The 17,500-nt window shown below is 42.6% G+C and overlaps 2 protein-coding genes across 7 annotated transcripts in view; one reads left to right on the top strand and one right to left on the bottom strand.

The window, feature by feature from the left end:
* Positions 1–3,598: 3,598 nt before the first annotated feature.
* si:ch73-174h16.4 (leucine-rich repeat-containing protein 14) lies at positions 3,599–10,288 on the bottom strand. 4 transcript variants are annotated; one of them, XM_017473063.3, is made up of 4 exons: positions 10,126–10,288; positions 9,013–9,296; positions 7,812–8,624; positions 3,599–6,770 (listed from the first exon to the last, which is right to left on the bottom strand). In XM_017473063.3, the coding sequence occupies exons 1-4, from the start codon at positions 10,207–10,209 to the stop codon at positions 6,191–6,193; spliced, it is 1,761 nt and encodes a 586-aa protein (XP_017328552.1). In that variant the 5' UTR covers positions 10,210–10,288; the 3' UTR covers positions 3,599–6,190. The 4 variants fall into 4 exon arrangements, with proteins under 4 accessions (XP_017328552.1, XP_017328555.1, XP_017328553.1 ...); XM_017473066.3 differs by having other exon boundaries at positions 9,013–9,292; positions 10,126–10,279; XM_017473064.3 differs by having other exon boundaries at positions 9,938–10,273.
* A 550-nt stretch (positions 10,289–10,838) lies between these two features.
* The window catches only part of LOC108268246 (uncharacterized), a 30,559-nt gene continuing 23,897 nt past the window's right edge, over positions 10,839–17,500 (top strand). For all 3 annotated transcript variants that reach the window (XM_047156507.2, XM_047156506.2, XM_047156505.2), the window contains exons 1-3: positions 10,839–10,941; positions 13,528–14,653; positions 14,776–17,136. In XM_047156507.2, the coding sequence (XP_047012463.2) occupies positions 13,555–14,653; positions 14,776–17,136 (3,460 nt within the window). In that variant the 5' untranslated portion in view covers positions 10,839–10,941; positions 13,528–13,554. The remainder of the gene's footprint in view (positions 10,942–13,527; positions 14,654–14,775; positions 17,137–17,500) is intronic.

The following is a 17,500-nucleotide window of genomic DNA, read 5'->3' as shown; positions in this document are numbered from 1 at the left end:
AACTTTAAATGTATTCGTTCAATCATAGTAACTCAGGTATACATATAATGTGCGTATGTGCGTGTGTGTGTGTGTGTGTGTGTGTGTGTGTGTGTGTGTGTGTGTGTGTGTGTGTATAACGTGTGTAGTGTATCCCCGAGTCCCTGACCCTGACTGAGTTCTGTGCTCAGCTGCTGGACTTCCTGAAGCGCTGTGTTATGGATCAGAAGCTGTGTGTCCTCAAAGCCATCATCACACTGCACACACACAACTCTCTCAACAACACACACACCATCACACACAGCCTGCTGGACTCACTGCGCACCTGCCTGCACAAAGACATGGTAATCTCTCTCACACACACACACACACACACACACACAAGAATAATAATAAACATGTCCTTACATTAAGAAAACTTGACCATATCATACTTTTTAAAATCTGTATTAGTGAATAATAATTATTATTTGGTGTGTGTGTGTGTGTGTGTGTGTGTGTGTGTGTGTGTAGTCAGATATGGAGCAGCGCTTTGCAGTGGAGTTGCTGAATTTCTTGGTGTGTGTGAATCCTCACAGCTACGACATCACAGTGGAGATACTCCTCCTGCTAGCAGATAAAGAGCTGAGATTACAGTAAAAATCTCTCTCACACACTCACACACACACACACACACACACTCACACTCACACACTCACACACAGAGCAAAATGCACATTCAAAAAACTCTAATCCTAATTAACAGACACAGTGTCTAAGGCTTTAGAAGCCATCCTGGCGTCGCTGTTGATTTCCCGCGATGTGCTGTCCTGTGTAGAGGCGTAGCAGTGTGTATGCTGCAGGCTCTGGGCGTGGACGAGGCTCAGCAGTGGCTCCGTCCTCAGCTGGAGTCCTGGGACCTTGAGGCACACGAACACGCAGAGCCTCGGAGATGTCTCAGAGAGCTGGCGCACCACTGGCTCAACAGCTGGACCTCAAAATACAAAGTGAGGGCGCGGAAGACGTCTAGGCAGTACAGCACAAACAGTTTACTACGATATCGAGAGTGAGGCCCCAGCAGTGGTGTGTAATAACGTGTGTGTGTGTGTGTGTGTGTGTGTGTGTGTGTGTGTGTGTGTGATTTTCAGATACATAAGAGTGCTGGGAAAAAGAGTGCGCTCTTCTCTCTCTTGATCTCACCCTCAGAGGTTCTGCGTTATTTCTGCTGGGTGCAAAAAGAGGCGCAGGTTAAACCAGCAGCAGAAGCAAGGGGCAGGAGAGACACCGTCCTGCTGGAGACACAGCCATACAGGTACACACACACACACACACACACACACACACACACATACACACACACACACACACACACACACACACACACACACACACACACACCATACACACACACACACACACACACACACACACCATACACACACACACACCATACACACACACACACACACACACACCATACACACACACACACACACACCATACACACACACACACCATACACACACACACACACACCATACACACACACACACACACCATACACACACACACACACACACACACACACACCATACACACACACACACACACCATACACACACACACACACACACACACACACACACACACACACACACACACCATACACACACACACACACACATACACACACCATACACACACACACACATACACACACCACACACACACACACACACACACACACACACCATACACACACACACACACACACACACTCACACATACATACACACCATACACACACACACACACACACACACATACACACCACACACACATACACACACACACACACACACACACACACACATACACACCACACACACATACACACACACACACGTTTCTCTCACGCACTTTAACCCGTTCATGTGTCGTGTCCATGTTTATCGAAGTCTATTAAATGCTCTTTTTTTGATATTGTAGGGAAATATAAGATCCTCCAAATCACTTGAGAGCATCAGTGTAAATCACCATCGACTCTCTGCACCATGTCACTGTCGATCTTTACTAGCGTCCTATATTAAACAAACAAACAAACAAATAAATAAATACGAAAAAAAAGTTTTAAAATAATGTTTTTGTGCCACACTCCACACTAGTTTGTTTGTTTGTTTGTTTGTTTGTTTTTCAGGAGGAAGATCATTTTTTTGACCTCCTTCACCCATGAAACAGTCCTAAACTGTGTGACATTTCAACGTTCAGAAATAACACATAAATCGTTTTGGTCTTTAACGCTGCATGGTTTAGAATGTTAAACATCTTGGACATGAAAAACACACTATTTTAGCCTCTTTTTTATCTGTTCTTCTTTCCTCGTAGGCAATCCATTTACTTTTTCCTTCATATAAATGAAATATTCATTTTGATTCTATCATGCGATTTTAAGTCAAAGCTAAAGAATCTGGATATGTCTATACTTAATACATATAAGCACTATTACACACTAAATAAATAAATAAATCAATCAATCAATCCACCACTCAACGGTACAGGACACAATCACACAGATGAACCCTACGATCCGGGGTCGTGGTGTGGTGAAATCCTCACGCTGTCGCTGTACTGTTGTGTGAGGAATAAAACACTCTGTGCTGCTGCTGTAGGAAGTGAACGGTCACATGGTGGTGTGATGAAGCAGATTTACCGGTACCGATTTATTCCTCTTAAGACCACAGACGTTTACTAACAATTACCGTTCATTTATTTATTTATTTATTTATTTATTTATTTATTTATTTATTTATTTATGAACGAACCTCATACCTTTTTTTCAGTTTAAAATGATATTTCATGTAACGTGAGAGGTGACCGGTTAGTTCCTGTTCTCGCTCACGTCGTTCCCTCACGTCCTGCCTCTCTTCCTCTCTCTCTCAGTTACAAAATCAAAATGGACGTTTTCCCAGTGTTTAGTAAGAATATCTCAGCCTTGAGGATATCTATAAGCTAGTGTGCTCCAAAACAGCAGATAGACGCATTCAAAATGTATGATCTCCCTCTCTACCACCGTTACGGATCAACGATTTTGATGACATCATTCTGCACTTCAGCTTCTCATCAGATTTTCCGTCCAATCAAACGCTCTCTCTCTCTCGAAGATACGAAGTGTCCCGTCTCCGACGTTATAAAAACCCGTGGCGCTAACCGTCGAGTGCGGTTTAGCCCGGGCTGTGAGGTAAGCTAAACGCTATTGGCTATTTAAAAGGGGGGGGGGGGGGGGGCTACTCGATATGTCCCGCCCTGACTTCCTGTTTCAGTGGAAATTACGCCAACACATCGAGCAACACTGCACGCTTCGAAGCGCTTCACGCGTACTTTAAAGTTACAGCTTTACCTCGGACCGTTACAAAGCGCTGACACCGGAGACTCCTTCCGTACATGTTATATAAACGAACCTGTAATACAATCCTGTGTTTCCAGGTGGAAGGCGGTTCATCGTCTGGGCGAGACGAACGCCATGACGCGTGTACGAGAACCTCAAGGTGAGCTTGTGATGTGACGTTTAAAAAATTAAAAAAATATATATATACACACATGTAAGTGTGTAAGATTTCTCTAAGGAGATGGACGAAGAGTATGATGTGTCATTCTTTAATCATGGTCAAAGAGGATTGAAACACTTGTGCCACGTGCTGTTACATGAGAATATTAAACTTGGGTGTGGTAACAGTAAATACGCATCATCACACCACCCTGCTGTTGATTATGTTCCTACGACAGTCTCATATCACCCTTCTGAAAGGAAATGCTCTCTGTAATAGAATTAGGACTTTCAGAAACAACCACATATAAGCATTAGGTGTTGTTCCAGCATCCTACATTAAACACACACACACACACACGCGTTAATCGCGACTTTGCTCTTTCCAGGATTGCGCTTGCCTCCTCTGACGTCCAGGCCAGCACTGACGGGTTTTACACGGCTGCTGACTCTCCCGCTGCCTCGAGTCACCGTCTCTTCGTTCCCTTTCTCTCTGGAGGCGCACGGTCTCAAACAGGCACCGCTGCAGCGCTACTTCCTGCTGGAGCGATCCTACGTCCAGTTCTACAGATGAAAACGCTCCTCCACACGTCCGAGCACTTTCAATTCCGTTGTCCAAAACGTGCCGGACGAGTTGAAAACCTGCCGAACAAAACAACTAGTCACGTTGGGATTTGTTTTTACGCGAGGAAAGTTGTGGATGTTCAGTTGCGACGCCGGACAATTAAAACGTCCACGGACATCCGCTGACGAAGACATAACCGACATGGTGCTGGCAAACGTATCCCTGTGTATGGAGACTTCTGGGACGCCTGTAGATCATACTCTGACAGCGAGTAAACCAAGGTCATGACATCGTAATGTGTGTGCTTGTTCCATCTGTTTCATTCCAGCCGATATCGTTTCACATGAATTTAAATCACATGTATATGATTCACGATGTGTGTAAAGAACTCTCGCATAGCACAGTGACGGTTAATGATTTCCCTCCAAGGCACGACGACAGCTCTCCGGCAAAACAGCTTCCTGGTCCTTAGCGCAGAACTTCGAGCGACCGCTGACTCACTAACACTCCGATCTCAGATGTTTTATTTTATCTTTCGATATCTTTCCAAATATATACAAATAACACACTCGGTGAAGGAAACAGCACTTTGGTGTTACTCGCTCTCTCTCTCACCTTGTGTTCCCGTTGGCTCTTAGAAATCTTTCCCCAGACACAAAAATCATCCGTTTGTTGTAAGAAACGCTTTGGTTTGTATTTATTGAAAAGCAGAAATACAGAATAAGAGTCGGTCCGTACAGGATTTCAGAGTTTTTTTGTTGATTGTCGCGGCCAAAAATGCTCGACGTCGCTGTACTCGTGTTCGACGCACGTAAATCGAAGAAGGCTGAATGCACGTCACATGACGCGTCTCGGCCCAAATCTGCGATTATTCCGAAAAAACTGCAAGCTCCTAAGCATATTGCGGAGTTTGCTTTTCATTTCTGCAATCGTGAAATCCTGAAGGGACTGAAGAGTGCAGTGTGGTGAATTTAAGATCCAGTCAAACAACAACAACAACAACAGACGTTTAAGAGTACATGATTGTACTGAAATTGTACAAACGCACATGATGTAATAACGTCTTCTTCACGTTTAAGATGATCCGTTGTGTAAAACTGGATTCAGCTAAAATGATTACGGTTAGTCAGTGTAATTGGAGCTACGCTGATCTTCATTCCCTTCAATTCATTTTCATTCCATTCCATTCCATCCGCAGGTGAGGTAGTCTCATCGCTGATCCTAATCCTTCTGATGTTAGCGCCGAACTAGTGATAAAAAATCTGGCAGCTGAAGGACCTGATCGAAGGAAAACTTACATACGTAGCATCTCATTAATTCATCATGACGCGGGGTCGAGTTAGAAAATCCCCAGCGTGTTTCATCCGGCCGGGAATAAGATCCGTCGATCGAATGCAGAAATCTGAGGAGGAGCGTTGGTAGATGTCGAGTAATCGTGACAATAGCTACAGTCGTTTGTGACTGTGATAAAGAGTCAATTTCTGCTTTACAGTGTATAGAAGTCTAATATATACATATCCATTTACCTGTATTTACATTCATTTACTTAGCAGACGCAGGATTACGCTCACCATTCCTGTTGTTGCCTAGGCAACTGGGAAATACAGATAGGAACGATGTAAAGGGACAGCAACAGGACGAAATGTGACAGGTAGATCGACATCGACCCCAGATTAAAGCTAAATTACTACACTCGCACTGAAACTACAGTTAGCATCGACTGCTAAAACCAATTCCGAGGATTTCACCGTATTTAAAAACTACTGCAAGAGTGGGCCGTTTAAAAACCCTGTTTGAACAAAACAATAAAACTGAAAGATTAGCAAAAGTAAACAAGGTATGATTTTTAGCGCAGTTTCAATACCTTGCGATGTGACTGAGGATTGTGCAAACAGTAACACTTTAACCAAAACATTTGTGTGTGTGTGTGTGTGTGTGTGTTAGCATTGAGCAGTTCCATGCCACTGAGACTGACCTACACAGAGGCCACGCCTCGGTATATATAAAAAAAAAAAATGGACAAAAATACCTCACAATGAAGCGTGTGCATGGTGGCTATAAGGTTCCGGCAGGTCAAAATAAAATTTACAAAACTTTTTTGGCTGAACTATCACTTTAACACGCTAATCATCCACTGCTAGGTCAGTGCTATATTTCAGCAGGTCGGAGGTCATTAGGAGGTCCTGCGTGCGCCCTTTGGCTCTCAAAACCTCGTCCAGCTGCATCAGCGTGACCTCTTTGACCTCCGACTCTTCGATAAGAGGCCAGTCGAGGAGCTGTGTGCTGGAGGGCAGGGGGGGCAGCCCGGGCTCGTACTCCTCCAGTGGGTTAGGGTAGAGGAGGAGCCTCAGGGAGTCGATGCCTGCCGCAGCCCGCGCTAACTCCACCAGCGCCGCCCTGGAGAGCGGATTCAGTGCCAAACGGAGGCTGCGGAGGGCGTGGCATTGCCCCAGCGTGGGCAGCAGTGCCCTGAGCGGGCCGTCCGAGAGTCCGCAGCCGCACAGAGAGAGGCGCATCAGGCAGCGTTCAGCCCGGGCCAGGAGATAGCACAGGGAGTGCAGAGACGACTCGTCCAGCCTGTTCTCACTCAGGTCCAGCTCGGCAATGGAGGACGCGTGAGGGCTGCGCGAGAGGTACGCCACGTCACCGGAGGTCAGGCTGAGGTACGGCAGCTCCAGCGCCTCCAGGGGCTCCGACAGAGAGCTGCAGCGGGACAGAGGAACGAGGATCGTGAGTGGAATAAACCTGCAGATGTCTTTCGCACACATTCCTCAGCAAACTCCCTACTGTTTTACTTAACTGCTGTCATTATACAGCACCAGAGCGGCCTCTAGAGGCGAAATAAAAAACTATCGCTGACCAATTTTGTTGTGTTATTTGAAGTGTTTTTTTTTTTTTTTTAATTTCGTTCTGGATGTCTCCATTTTTATTTGTTATTTGGAGTGTTACTTTCCGGTTCAGTTTGGATGTATATCTTATTTACCATTTTAAAAAGTACAGTACATTTTCATGGTACAGTCAGTACTGTTTATCTCTGTAACAAAGCTCATCAGTATTTTATTTTGAGTGTTATGTTTTCATTCAGTATCAATTTTAAAAACTATCTGTTGATTAATTGGTTATCAGCAGATAGGTACCGCCCATCTTAGTTATAGCTATCAGTAAAATCCACTATCGTTCGACCTCTATATTAAAGTATACAAAAAAATGGGGGGGGGGGGGGGGGGGGTACAACCTTAACTAAATCATACACTGTGTTACTCCAAATGTACTCGCTCAGCCAAAATGTCAGACATTTGTTTCTTCATTTATATAACAAGTAATAGAGGTCTGTCTCAGCCAGATTTGTTTCAAATGACATTTTAAACACTGTAATCTCATTTTTAAAATAAATGATTGACTAAAGTATCAGGGACGTTAAAATGAAAGTGTGACCTTGGTGTCATCTCTACTGTTTTTTCTCTACAATGCGCTCATTTCACAAATACCTCACATAAATATAGGAATATTAGTTAAATAACGCTGTAAGAAATACACAATGTAACCTTTGGGGGCGGAGCCTAGAGGAAACGCAGTAGCACCAACCTACAATCAGAAAAACAAGATGGCCACCTCCATAACATTACAGTGTTCAGATGAAGCTTTGTTCACGTTTACAGATGACAGCCCCGCTGTGTCCGGTGTGACATCACTGAGGATGTGTGAAAGAGATTTTGGTCGAACACCAGCGAAATCGTATTGTACCTGAGCAGCAGGCGTAGGCGTCCCGGCATGCGCAGAGCAGTGAGACTCAGCCTGCGCAGCGTCTTCAGTTCTCCAAGCCCCCGAGACACGTCCTGCAGCGCCTCCTGCTGGCCGGGCCGAGCGCGCAGTACGTCCAGGTTGCAGTAGTGCAGCCGGAGCGAGCTGAGTCGAGGAAACGGCGCTAACCGGGGCAACAGCAGCGCTAACCCCGATATGCCCAGGCTGGAGTAGCGCACGTCCACACCGAGGAGCTCGTCCTGGGGCAGTAAGTGCAACAGGGAGGCGATGGAGGACGCAGGCAGCTCCTCCACACGCAGGAAGCGGCAGCGAAGCCGCAGGGGGCCGGAGATGTTCAGCGCCCCGCGGACGCGCTCCCAGGATCGTGCGTTCACAAAGAGATCGGCCCTGACATCCACCAGCACGTCGTCTCTGCTGGGAACCTGCTGCGGCTGGGCTCCGTTCCTCCTTTGCAGCTCCATCCTCCTCCTCACACCCGTTATGTTCTCCTCTTCCGGTGTCGAAGTCCCTCGTGCAGGCGCCGCGTTATCCCCACAATCCATCCTCTCGCCCTCCTCCTTCTTCAGTCCGGCTCGGTCTCGTTTCACCGCACCGTCCCGCTCTGTCTCCGTCTCCAGCCCTCTCTTTTTCTTCTCTCGCTCGTCTCGTTTGCGCCCCCTGGAGGCGGTGGTGACGTTTCTAGCCTGCAGCAGTGTGGAGCACAAAGCGACGGTGAGGGACCAGCCTCCCATCGCGTCCTCCGAGCGGCCGTCCTCGCGCTGCAGCCCGCAGAGATCCAGCACCTGCAGGCAACACCTGAGCAGAGACGCGTGGGAGAGAGACAGAGGATCGGAGGGAAAAAGGTTTAATGAAAGAAAAAAAATAAATCAAACATACAATCAGCCAAGATCTGTTTAGTGTTGAAGTTTGCTTCTTTATTTGATTATTTTGATCTCCTCCATAAGACTTAATATACGTATAAAATATATTTGTTGAACTTTAGACTGTTAAATTAAGTGACATAGCTTCTGTGATGCTTGGATCAGAGATTTAATAAATAAAACAGCCATCTTTGTTGTGTCTTTCTCCTGTTTGACAGTTGCTCGTATCATTTTGTTGATGTGCTTTTTTTTTTTTTGGTTAAGAGACACGTAATATTAAATCAGACATATTCAGACATATTCTCCGTTGTGTGTGTCCGTACCTCTTATCTGTCAAGCCCCTGACCACGGCGAGCAGCAGCGCCTGGACACACAGGCGGTTCGGTGGCTCATGGTCACGTTTTCTCCGTCCCCCGACGCTAAGTGTCCGCTCAGGCCAGCGCTGCACCAGCTCTCCGACGGCCAGCGGGCGACAGCGAGCGAACGCGGCGTCCAGCAGCGGCCTGTACAGCTCGCCCGGCACGCAGCTCAACCACGCAGCCGATAACCCGTGATCACTGACCACCTCCCGCGCACACAGGTACACCAACGTCAGGACCATCGCTACCTAACAGGAAGTCAGACTGTTAGACTTTTAAACACTCTGTCCTGTGTAAACTGTGCGATCGAAATGCACTACATAGGGTGTGCAATAAAAGGCATGCTGTTCATTTTGGCTGAAATATTCAGCCTTAAGCCGGTCATGCACAGCATCCACCAATACAGACAGTGGATTTAAAGCTGCTTTTAGTAACATATATCTTATAAATCTCATCCAGGTCTTTACTGCAATTTAACATCAAATTTAACCTTAACTTAATGTAAATTTCTGTCTAGACTATATGGCATGTAGTGTCCGAATCCACAAATCTCTCTCTCTCTCTCTCTCTCATATATATATATATACACATAAAATTATTTTTTTTCATCCACAAAATCAGCTGCATCGTACTACAGTAAACTAAATAAAAAGAATATTGCTTAAATACACACACATACATTTGACACATTATTAACTCACTGACAATCCATTTACTTTACGTTATATATATAAAGCCAAAATTGATATGACATGCACTTTAAAAGAAGAAACGCCTAAAGACTGTGGACATGTTGTTAAATAAGGTTAAATGTTTTACGCATAAGGGTAAATTGAGCAAAAAATGAAAAGGAGACCGATAATGAAAGGCGACGGAGAAGCGGTCAGACCTTAGGGTTGTTGCACTGAAGCTCGTCTTCATGAATAAATGACTATAAATAAACATGTAGTACATGATGTTCATATCCAGTGCCCCACAGCATCGTTTAACACGGGGGAGTGACTGCAGCGACTAAAAAAAGAATTTAATCAGCTCAAACTTCAGGTTTCAGCTTTACACATGTGAAATATAACCCACACAGACTGGCTGTTTAGGAGCAGGAGCAACACACTCATCGGAAAGTCCTCTATCGGTAAATACGAGGTCATTTAAACGGGTCATTTACACCGTCTCCATCCAACGCGCTTCATTTCCGCGAACACATCCCTCTAATAAAAGTAAACAAAACACTGCCGCTTCGTGATGACGCAAATAGCATGCGCCGCGATCTCGTTGTCCCGCCTCGGATTGGTCACGAGCAGCTCGCTGATTGGACAGCCTGAGTGTGCGTCGGTGCGCGTCTGTTGCAACCATTGACAAAACTTTTCCCCTGCCTCACTTAAAAACAAGCAACCAGACTACAGTAGTGTCAAGCTTGCTTATGACTATTTAATACTTTAATAATAATAATAATAATAATAATAATAATAATAATATTTTCCCCACTGTGTGTGAACTGAACTCTGTTTATAACTGTACAGCCGGTTTATTCATGTTCATGAAGCATTAATAATAATAATAATAATAATAATAATAATAATAATAATAATAATAACAACAACAACAACAACAACAACAACAACAATAATAATAGATAACGTTTTGTACGTGTCAAACGTGGCTCAAATTGCAGCCTTTTTTTTTTTTTTTTTTTTTTTAAATCCATTTCAAAGAAACAGAGTAGTTAAAGTATTAAACTTAGGCTATATTTATACACGTATACATTTTTCACATACAATTTTACATTTTACAGAGTGACGTGCTGAGCTACTCACTCTGAAATCGAAAGTAAGGGAAGAAGGACCGGATTAAGATAATCAGCTTCACACACCGTCGGAAAAAAGCTGCAAAAAGGTAATAAATTAAATACATTATAATAAAATAAACATTATTAAATGATATGCTTGAATCAGTTGATAGAGAGTTGTTAATTACAGGCAGTTCCTGAGTCTATTACAGAAGTTAGAGGAGGTTTAAGACCAACTTCTCTAGCAGACTTTGACCCAAAGAAGTTTGATATATTTGTTTTACATGATTTCTTTTTCGTGTGTTTACCTGAGTACTACTGCTGTAATAGATCAGACTCATTTTTTACTCCACTACTGCTGAGTTTATGTGACATTTTGTGTTATAATGAAGACATCCTGCATTCTCAACACAACAGGAACAACAACATCAACAACAGTCACTCTGAGCAGAAGGGCTGAGGAAAGATGTTTTTATTTTCAACCTCACAGCTCGATAAACTTTAGACCTAGTGCCATTTGAGGATGTTTATTTGTTAGACGCTGTATTTATGCACATTAACAACAGATAATAAAGCTGTCCAGTACTTATGAAAGGTTCTGATAACACTGTTTCAGAGAAGGGTCTTCCAGGAAAACATTTTACGCATAGTTGTGTAAGTTTAAGTAGTAGGCTTAAATGTAAGTCTTTGTAGTATGTGTGTGTGTGTGTGTGTGTGTGTGTGTGTGTGTGTGTGTGTGTGTGTGTGTGTGTTACATTTGGTGCATATCTATATCTAGAGATATGTGTATGGAGATAAAGGTGAGCAGATAGTTAAAAATCGTAATCTAAAGCAATAAAATGTGACTGATCGGAGAGGGAAATACAGCAGTTGCTAGACTACTTAGTAATAAATACACATTCCCGATAAAAGTGGACGTTTATGGCCGCATAGAGAGTTGAGTAAATCCGATTCAGATTTACTACTGTACGTGCAGAGGTGTGTCTCACCACAATATGGCAAGCTAAGCACATTAAAAAAAACAACAACTAGAGAATAGCATTTAAATATAATAATAAATACATAAATATGACTCTATTAATGAGTTAATTGTATCGCGCTGATAAATGTAAAATCCCTGAAAAGGTCAACTTGTTTCACACGAAGGACCTCAGAGGAGCTCGCATATCCGCATATTAATAACAGATGTTGCTTATTACAAGGACTGATTTTGTGAAAATGGATAAATTATTAAGAAAACGTACTTAACCCTTTGTCGCAGTACACCAGTGCACCGTTAATCCGGCAGAATGGAGATCGACTTATCGGACATTTTCAACGAGTATAAACAAATGAATACATTTATGGCTGTGGGTCTGTTATAAGATGAGTCAGGGCACTGTTGGGGTTCTGTGTGTAGAGTGTCGTGACTCTGTGTTTAGCTGCAGGTGAGCATGCCGATGGGTATTTGGAGGGGTTTGAGCCCCCTGCTGGCCAAACAATTCACACCTCTCCACAATAACAGTGGTACAGAGATAAAACAAACAGCACAACTAAAGCTAGTGATAGTAAACTTTTTACTTCGCACGTTGCACATTTTACTATCTACACTATCCACCCATGTTTTTTTTGTAGATTCTGCGTATCTAATTTAATTTTGTATATTGAAAGGTGCACGTTTTGGATTTGTTGTTTGGGCATGTTGTTTACTATGTGCTATATGTTAATATACACCCAGTATTTGTTAGTGCTGTGACAAGAGTTTCAATGCGCATTTTTTTCCATGTTTCATCTGTGAAAATAACAATAAAGACTTTAACGATAATTTTTGTGCACAATAAACAGTCAGCAAACGATAGGCCGGTGGTTCCCAAACCTTTTCAGTAAAGCCTCCCTTTGCTAATAAAAACAAAACAATAAAACATTCAGGCTTCACCTGCCTTTACTTTTCTAGCTAGTTAATATCATGCTCGTGTGCACCAACACAGGGTTTATTCACCTTGTAACAAACACAACGCCACAATGTTTGTTGACAACATACATGCGTAACCATTATTTCAACATTTTGTTCCCTTTACATTTTGTTTCATCATTCGTTCCTTTATTTATTTTCAGATTTGTGATCTAGCTTTTCATCCACTACAGTGCACGTTATTCTCATGACCTTTGTTCTCTCGTTTAATCTCCCTGCTCCTGCTTTGCAGTACTCTTGCGCCTCCTAAGGCTGGACATGGATTTGCTGAATCATGAATGTGGAAGCCATATTCTTAAACCAAATTTTCATCAACTTAGTTTTTTTTTTTTTTTTTTTTTTTAATATATATATAGCCGTTCTGTTATGTTGTATTACATTTGACAGCAGAGAAAAAAACAACCTGCTTCTTCACTCTGTAATTTGTCAATTAATTAGATCTGACACCTATACTCATAAAATAAATCTGACATGCGCTCTTAATCTGCTGCATAACTCGACTCTGAATAGACGAATACATTCCTTTTGTATAGTATTTATGTAGTATATATTTAGGTGTTTATTTTCCAGAAAGTTTATCAGAAATGCAGCTTCACCAAACATTTAAAAAGGCAGTGGTGCATTATAAACCTATAACAATTATTAGCATTTATAAAATATGTATTGATAAAATAAAACTGATCATTCTAACCTGAAATTTTGTACAGATTTGTGTGTAATTGTTAAATCTCTTTTCATTTAGGGGCAAGTCTAATGACCCATCCTGAAGATGGTGAAAAAGGAACGATTTTGGCTCATCCTCATGGGGGAGGAGTGGACAGGAAAGAGCTCGGCTGGAAACACCATGCTTGGCCAAACTGTATTTAAAGTTGATAGTGATACAGAGCATGTAATGCAGAGCTTCGGGGTCATCGAGGGTAGAGATGTGACCGTGGTAGACACTCCCGGATGGGATTCAGAATGTTCCCCAGATGTTCCACTCAAAATGCTGAAGAAAGCACACAACTCTGCCGTGGGTCAAGGGTTCCACGTCCTGCTGCTGACTATCCCCATTTCCCAAAACCAAGAGTGGAACCAGAAAGTTGCACAAAGGCTGTCGAATGCGCTCACCCTATTCAACGATGATACATGGAAACACACCATGATTCTGTTCACCAGAGCTGACCTTCTGCATCACACAGGATTGGAGGGATATCTGAAAGGTAGCGGGCAGCCCTTCCAGAGTTTGCTGGAAAAGTGTGAGCACAGGTACCATGTACTTAACAACTGCAAACGGAATGATCACGAGCAAGTCAGGGAGCTGATGGAAAAGGTTGAGCAGATGGTCCAAGAAAGCAATGGTCAATCATTGCAATTGGTTATGAGTGAACAGGAAGTGGGCACATTGAGAGAGCATGAGATGAATTCACTGAGAAACAACAGGCAGTTGGTGGAAAGATGCACAAAGATGGAGGAACACATAGGGAGGGAAAGCGGCTTCAGATTAGAAGACCACATGTTTAAATCACTGCCACCAGTGAAAAATGACCCACCAATGACCCATCCTACTGATCAAAGTGAGCTTCCAGAAGAAAACAGCACATGCGTTTTGCGATCTACATCTGACCTTTGCTCAGAAAGCCCTGCTGAAATAATCAGAGATCTGGCCATGAGCAGTGATGATGATGGTGATACAGAATCGATTAATGTAGATCAGACTGAAAAGAATACCTGTACAGAGGTAGAGGAAACAGGCATAGATCGAAATCCCAGAGATGAAGAAAAGAACAAAAAACATGTACAGCATGCACCATTGCAAAGAAACACTCCTCAAACCTGGGACATCCAGTGGGACTTGAGCATTACTTGTTACATTTATAGCGAAGAAAGTGAGTAAACACCAGTAAATGTTTATTATCATGTTATATGTATTTTATTCAGATAAGCTGCATTTGTTAAAAAAATTCACTTGCACAGATTTGACACAAACAATACTCATTTTCCTTTGCAGGTGTTCTGATGACTTGTGTTCTTCAGTTCTCTGTCTGCTGGAGAAAACTGAAACCATCATGTGAGAGAGATTGGATCTCTTTCACAGTGTGCAGTGATAATATTTTCTGGATATATATCATGGTTTTGTACCTGTTTGTGAGATATTTATGTCTGATATATGAAACCTATGGAGTATCCAAAGAAACAGGTAATCAGAACATGAACACACTGGTCTCTGGGTTTGTTGAACGCCAGCAAAAACCAAGCAAAGAAAACCCGGGAGCTTTTCACTCATTGCTGTGGCAGATCAGCAACAACAGGCCTAAAGAGGTAACCCAATGCAGCAACATGGAGGATGATGAAGGAATCCCACAACACAGCACAGGAGGTAAAGATGAAAAGATGAAGAAAGGTGAGGATGAAGAGTTACCCCAACACAGTCAGAAAGGTGATGATGATGATGAAGAAGAAGATGATAAAGAAGAACAATCTCAACAAATCATAAAAGCTAATGATGAGATACCCCATCAGAGCAAGAGGGGTGATAAAGAGATACCTCAATATGACGGTAATGAGGAGGGTGAAAATATCCTCCAACAAAGAAAGCAGGTAGACGATGACCATGTACTCCAACATAGTATAAAGGGGGATGTGAAACATGTACTCCAAAATAACAAAACAGATTATGAAGAGACAAACCAACAGAGCAACGCAGATGAGGAGGAAGAGCTACTCAAACTTAAAAGAACGGATGATAACATATGCCGAAACAACAATAGGCATGGGAGGATGAAAAAGATACACAGAAAGACCAAAATGGTGGAATATGAGAACACACCCGAACACAGCCAGAGGGGACATACGGAGGAAATGCTGCAACATAACAGCAAAGCTGATTATGAAGAAATACCCCAACAGAGCAAGAGATGTAAAGATGAAGAGCTATCCAAACATGTCATCAAAGACATGGAAGAGATATGCCAGAACCACAGGAGGGGCTACAAGAAAGAGATACCCCAGTATAACACAAGAGGTTATGAGGAAGAGATACCTCAAAGTAACATAAGAGGTTATGAGGAAGAGATACCTGAAATTAACAGAAAAGCTTCCAAGAAAGAGATACCTCAAAGTAACAGAAGAGATTATGAGGAAGAGATACCTCAAAGTAAAAGAAAGGCTTGCAAGAAAGAGAGACCTCAAAGTAACAGAAGAGGTTATGAGGAAGAGATAACTCAAAGTAACAGAGGGGGTTATGAGGAAGAGATACCTCAAAGTAACAGAGGGGGTTATGAGGAAGAGATACCTCAAAGTAACAGAGGAGGTTATGAGGAAGAGATACCTCAAAGTAACAGAGGAGGTTATGAGGAAGAGATACCTCAAAGTAACAGAGGGGGTTATGAGGAAGAGATACCTCAAAGTAACAGAAGAGGTTATGAGGAAGAGATACCTCAAAGTAAAAGAAAGGCTTGCAAGAAAGAGAGACCTCAAAGTAACAGAAGAGGTTATGAGGAAGAGATACCTCAAAGTAACAGAGGGGGTTATGAGGAAGAGATACCTCAAAGTAACATAAGAGGTTATGAGGAAGAGATACCTCAAATTAACAGAAAAGCTTGCAAGAAAGAGATACCTCAAAGTAACAGAAGAGGTTATGAGGAAGAGATACCTGAAATTAACAGAAAAGCTTCCAAGAAAGAGATACCTCAAAGTAACAGAAAAGCTTCCAAGAAAGAGATACCTCAAAGTAACAGAAGAGGTTATGAGGAAGAGATACCTCCATGTAAAAGAAAGGCTTGCAAGAAAGAGAGACCTCAAAGTAACAGAAGAGGTTATGAGGAAGAGATACCTCAAAGTAACAGAGGGGGTTATGAGGAAGAGATACCTCAAAGTAACAGAGGAGGTTATGAGGAAGAGATGCCTCAAAGTAACAGAGGAGGTTATGAGGAAGAGATACCCCAATGTAACTGGCTGACAGATGATAAAGAGATACTCCAATGTAACAGGAACAGGGATAATGAAGAGACAGCGAAGCACAGCAGGAAAACATGTAATGAGGAGATACAACATCACCAAAGGAAGGGGAAGAATGGAGACACATACCAACAGTGGAAGAGTGCTCATGATCATGAGATGCGTGGGCTAGAAGATGGTAAAGATATACCCGAGCAATGCAGGAAGAGAGCCAGTTATGAGATACCACAACACAGAAGAAAGAGGATTGAGAAAGATATACCTCAACACACCAGCGTGTGGGACGCTGAAGAGATTAAAGAGGCACCGGAACAACAAGTAGAGGGAATAGTTGAAATAAGGGGTGCTAATAAAAAAATACACCACAAATGGTACAGATATCAACACACCAAAGATGTCAACAACTTTGCAGGCAAGTTTTTTTTTCACATACACTGAAAAATTGAATAAAATTTACTTGAGAAAAGTGTGGTAACTCTCCAGAAAAATCTTAGTAAATTGTATAAAAAAAAGTATATTTTAAACAAAGTTTACATGAAGACAAGGATCAGTCTCCTAATAAATGTAAGTAAATTTAACAGTCCATACAGGATTTTTTTTTGGTGGTTGTTGAGGCCGAAGATGCTTGATTTTGCTGTGGCATTTTTCAAAATTTGCGATGCAACCGGCTGAGTTTTTTCCCCCGGAAAACTACTTGAATTGGCAAAATCGCGATTGCAGGAAATTGTTTTGCACGGTCTTTCACAGTGATGTTTGTTTGTAAATGAGACCTTTTA

The sequence above is a fragment of the Ictalurus punctatus genome, chromosome 7 (genome assembly GCF_001660625.3).
Source record: "Ictalurus punctatus breed USDA103 chromosome 7, Coco_2.0, whole genome shotgun sequence".
NCBI lineage: Eukaryota > Metazoa > Chordata > Actinopteri > Siluriformes > Ictaluridae > Ictalurus > Ictalurus punctatus.
The sequence above is the reverse complement of the archived record's forward strand: the minus strand, read 5'-3'. Positions and strand labels throughout refer to the sequence as shown.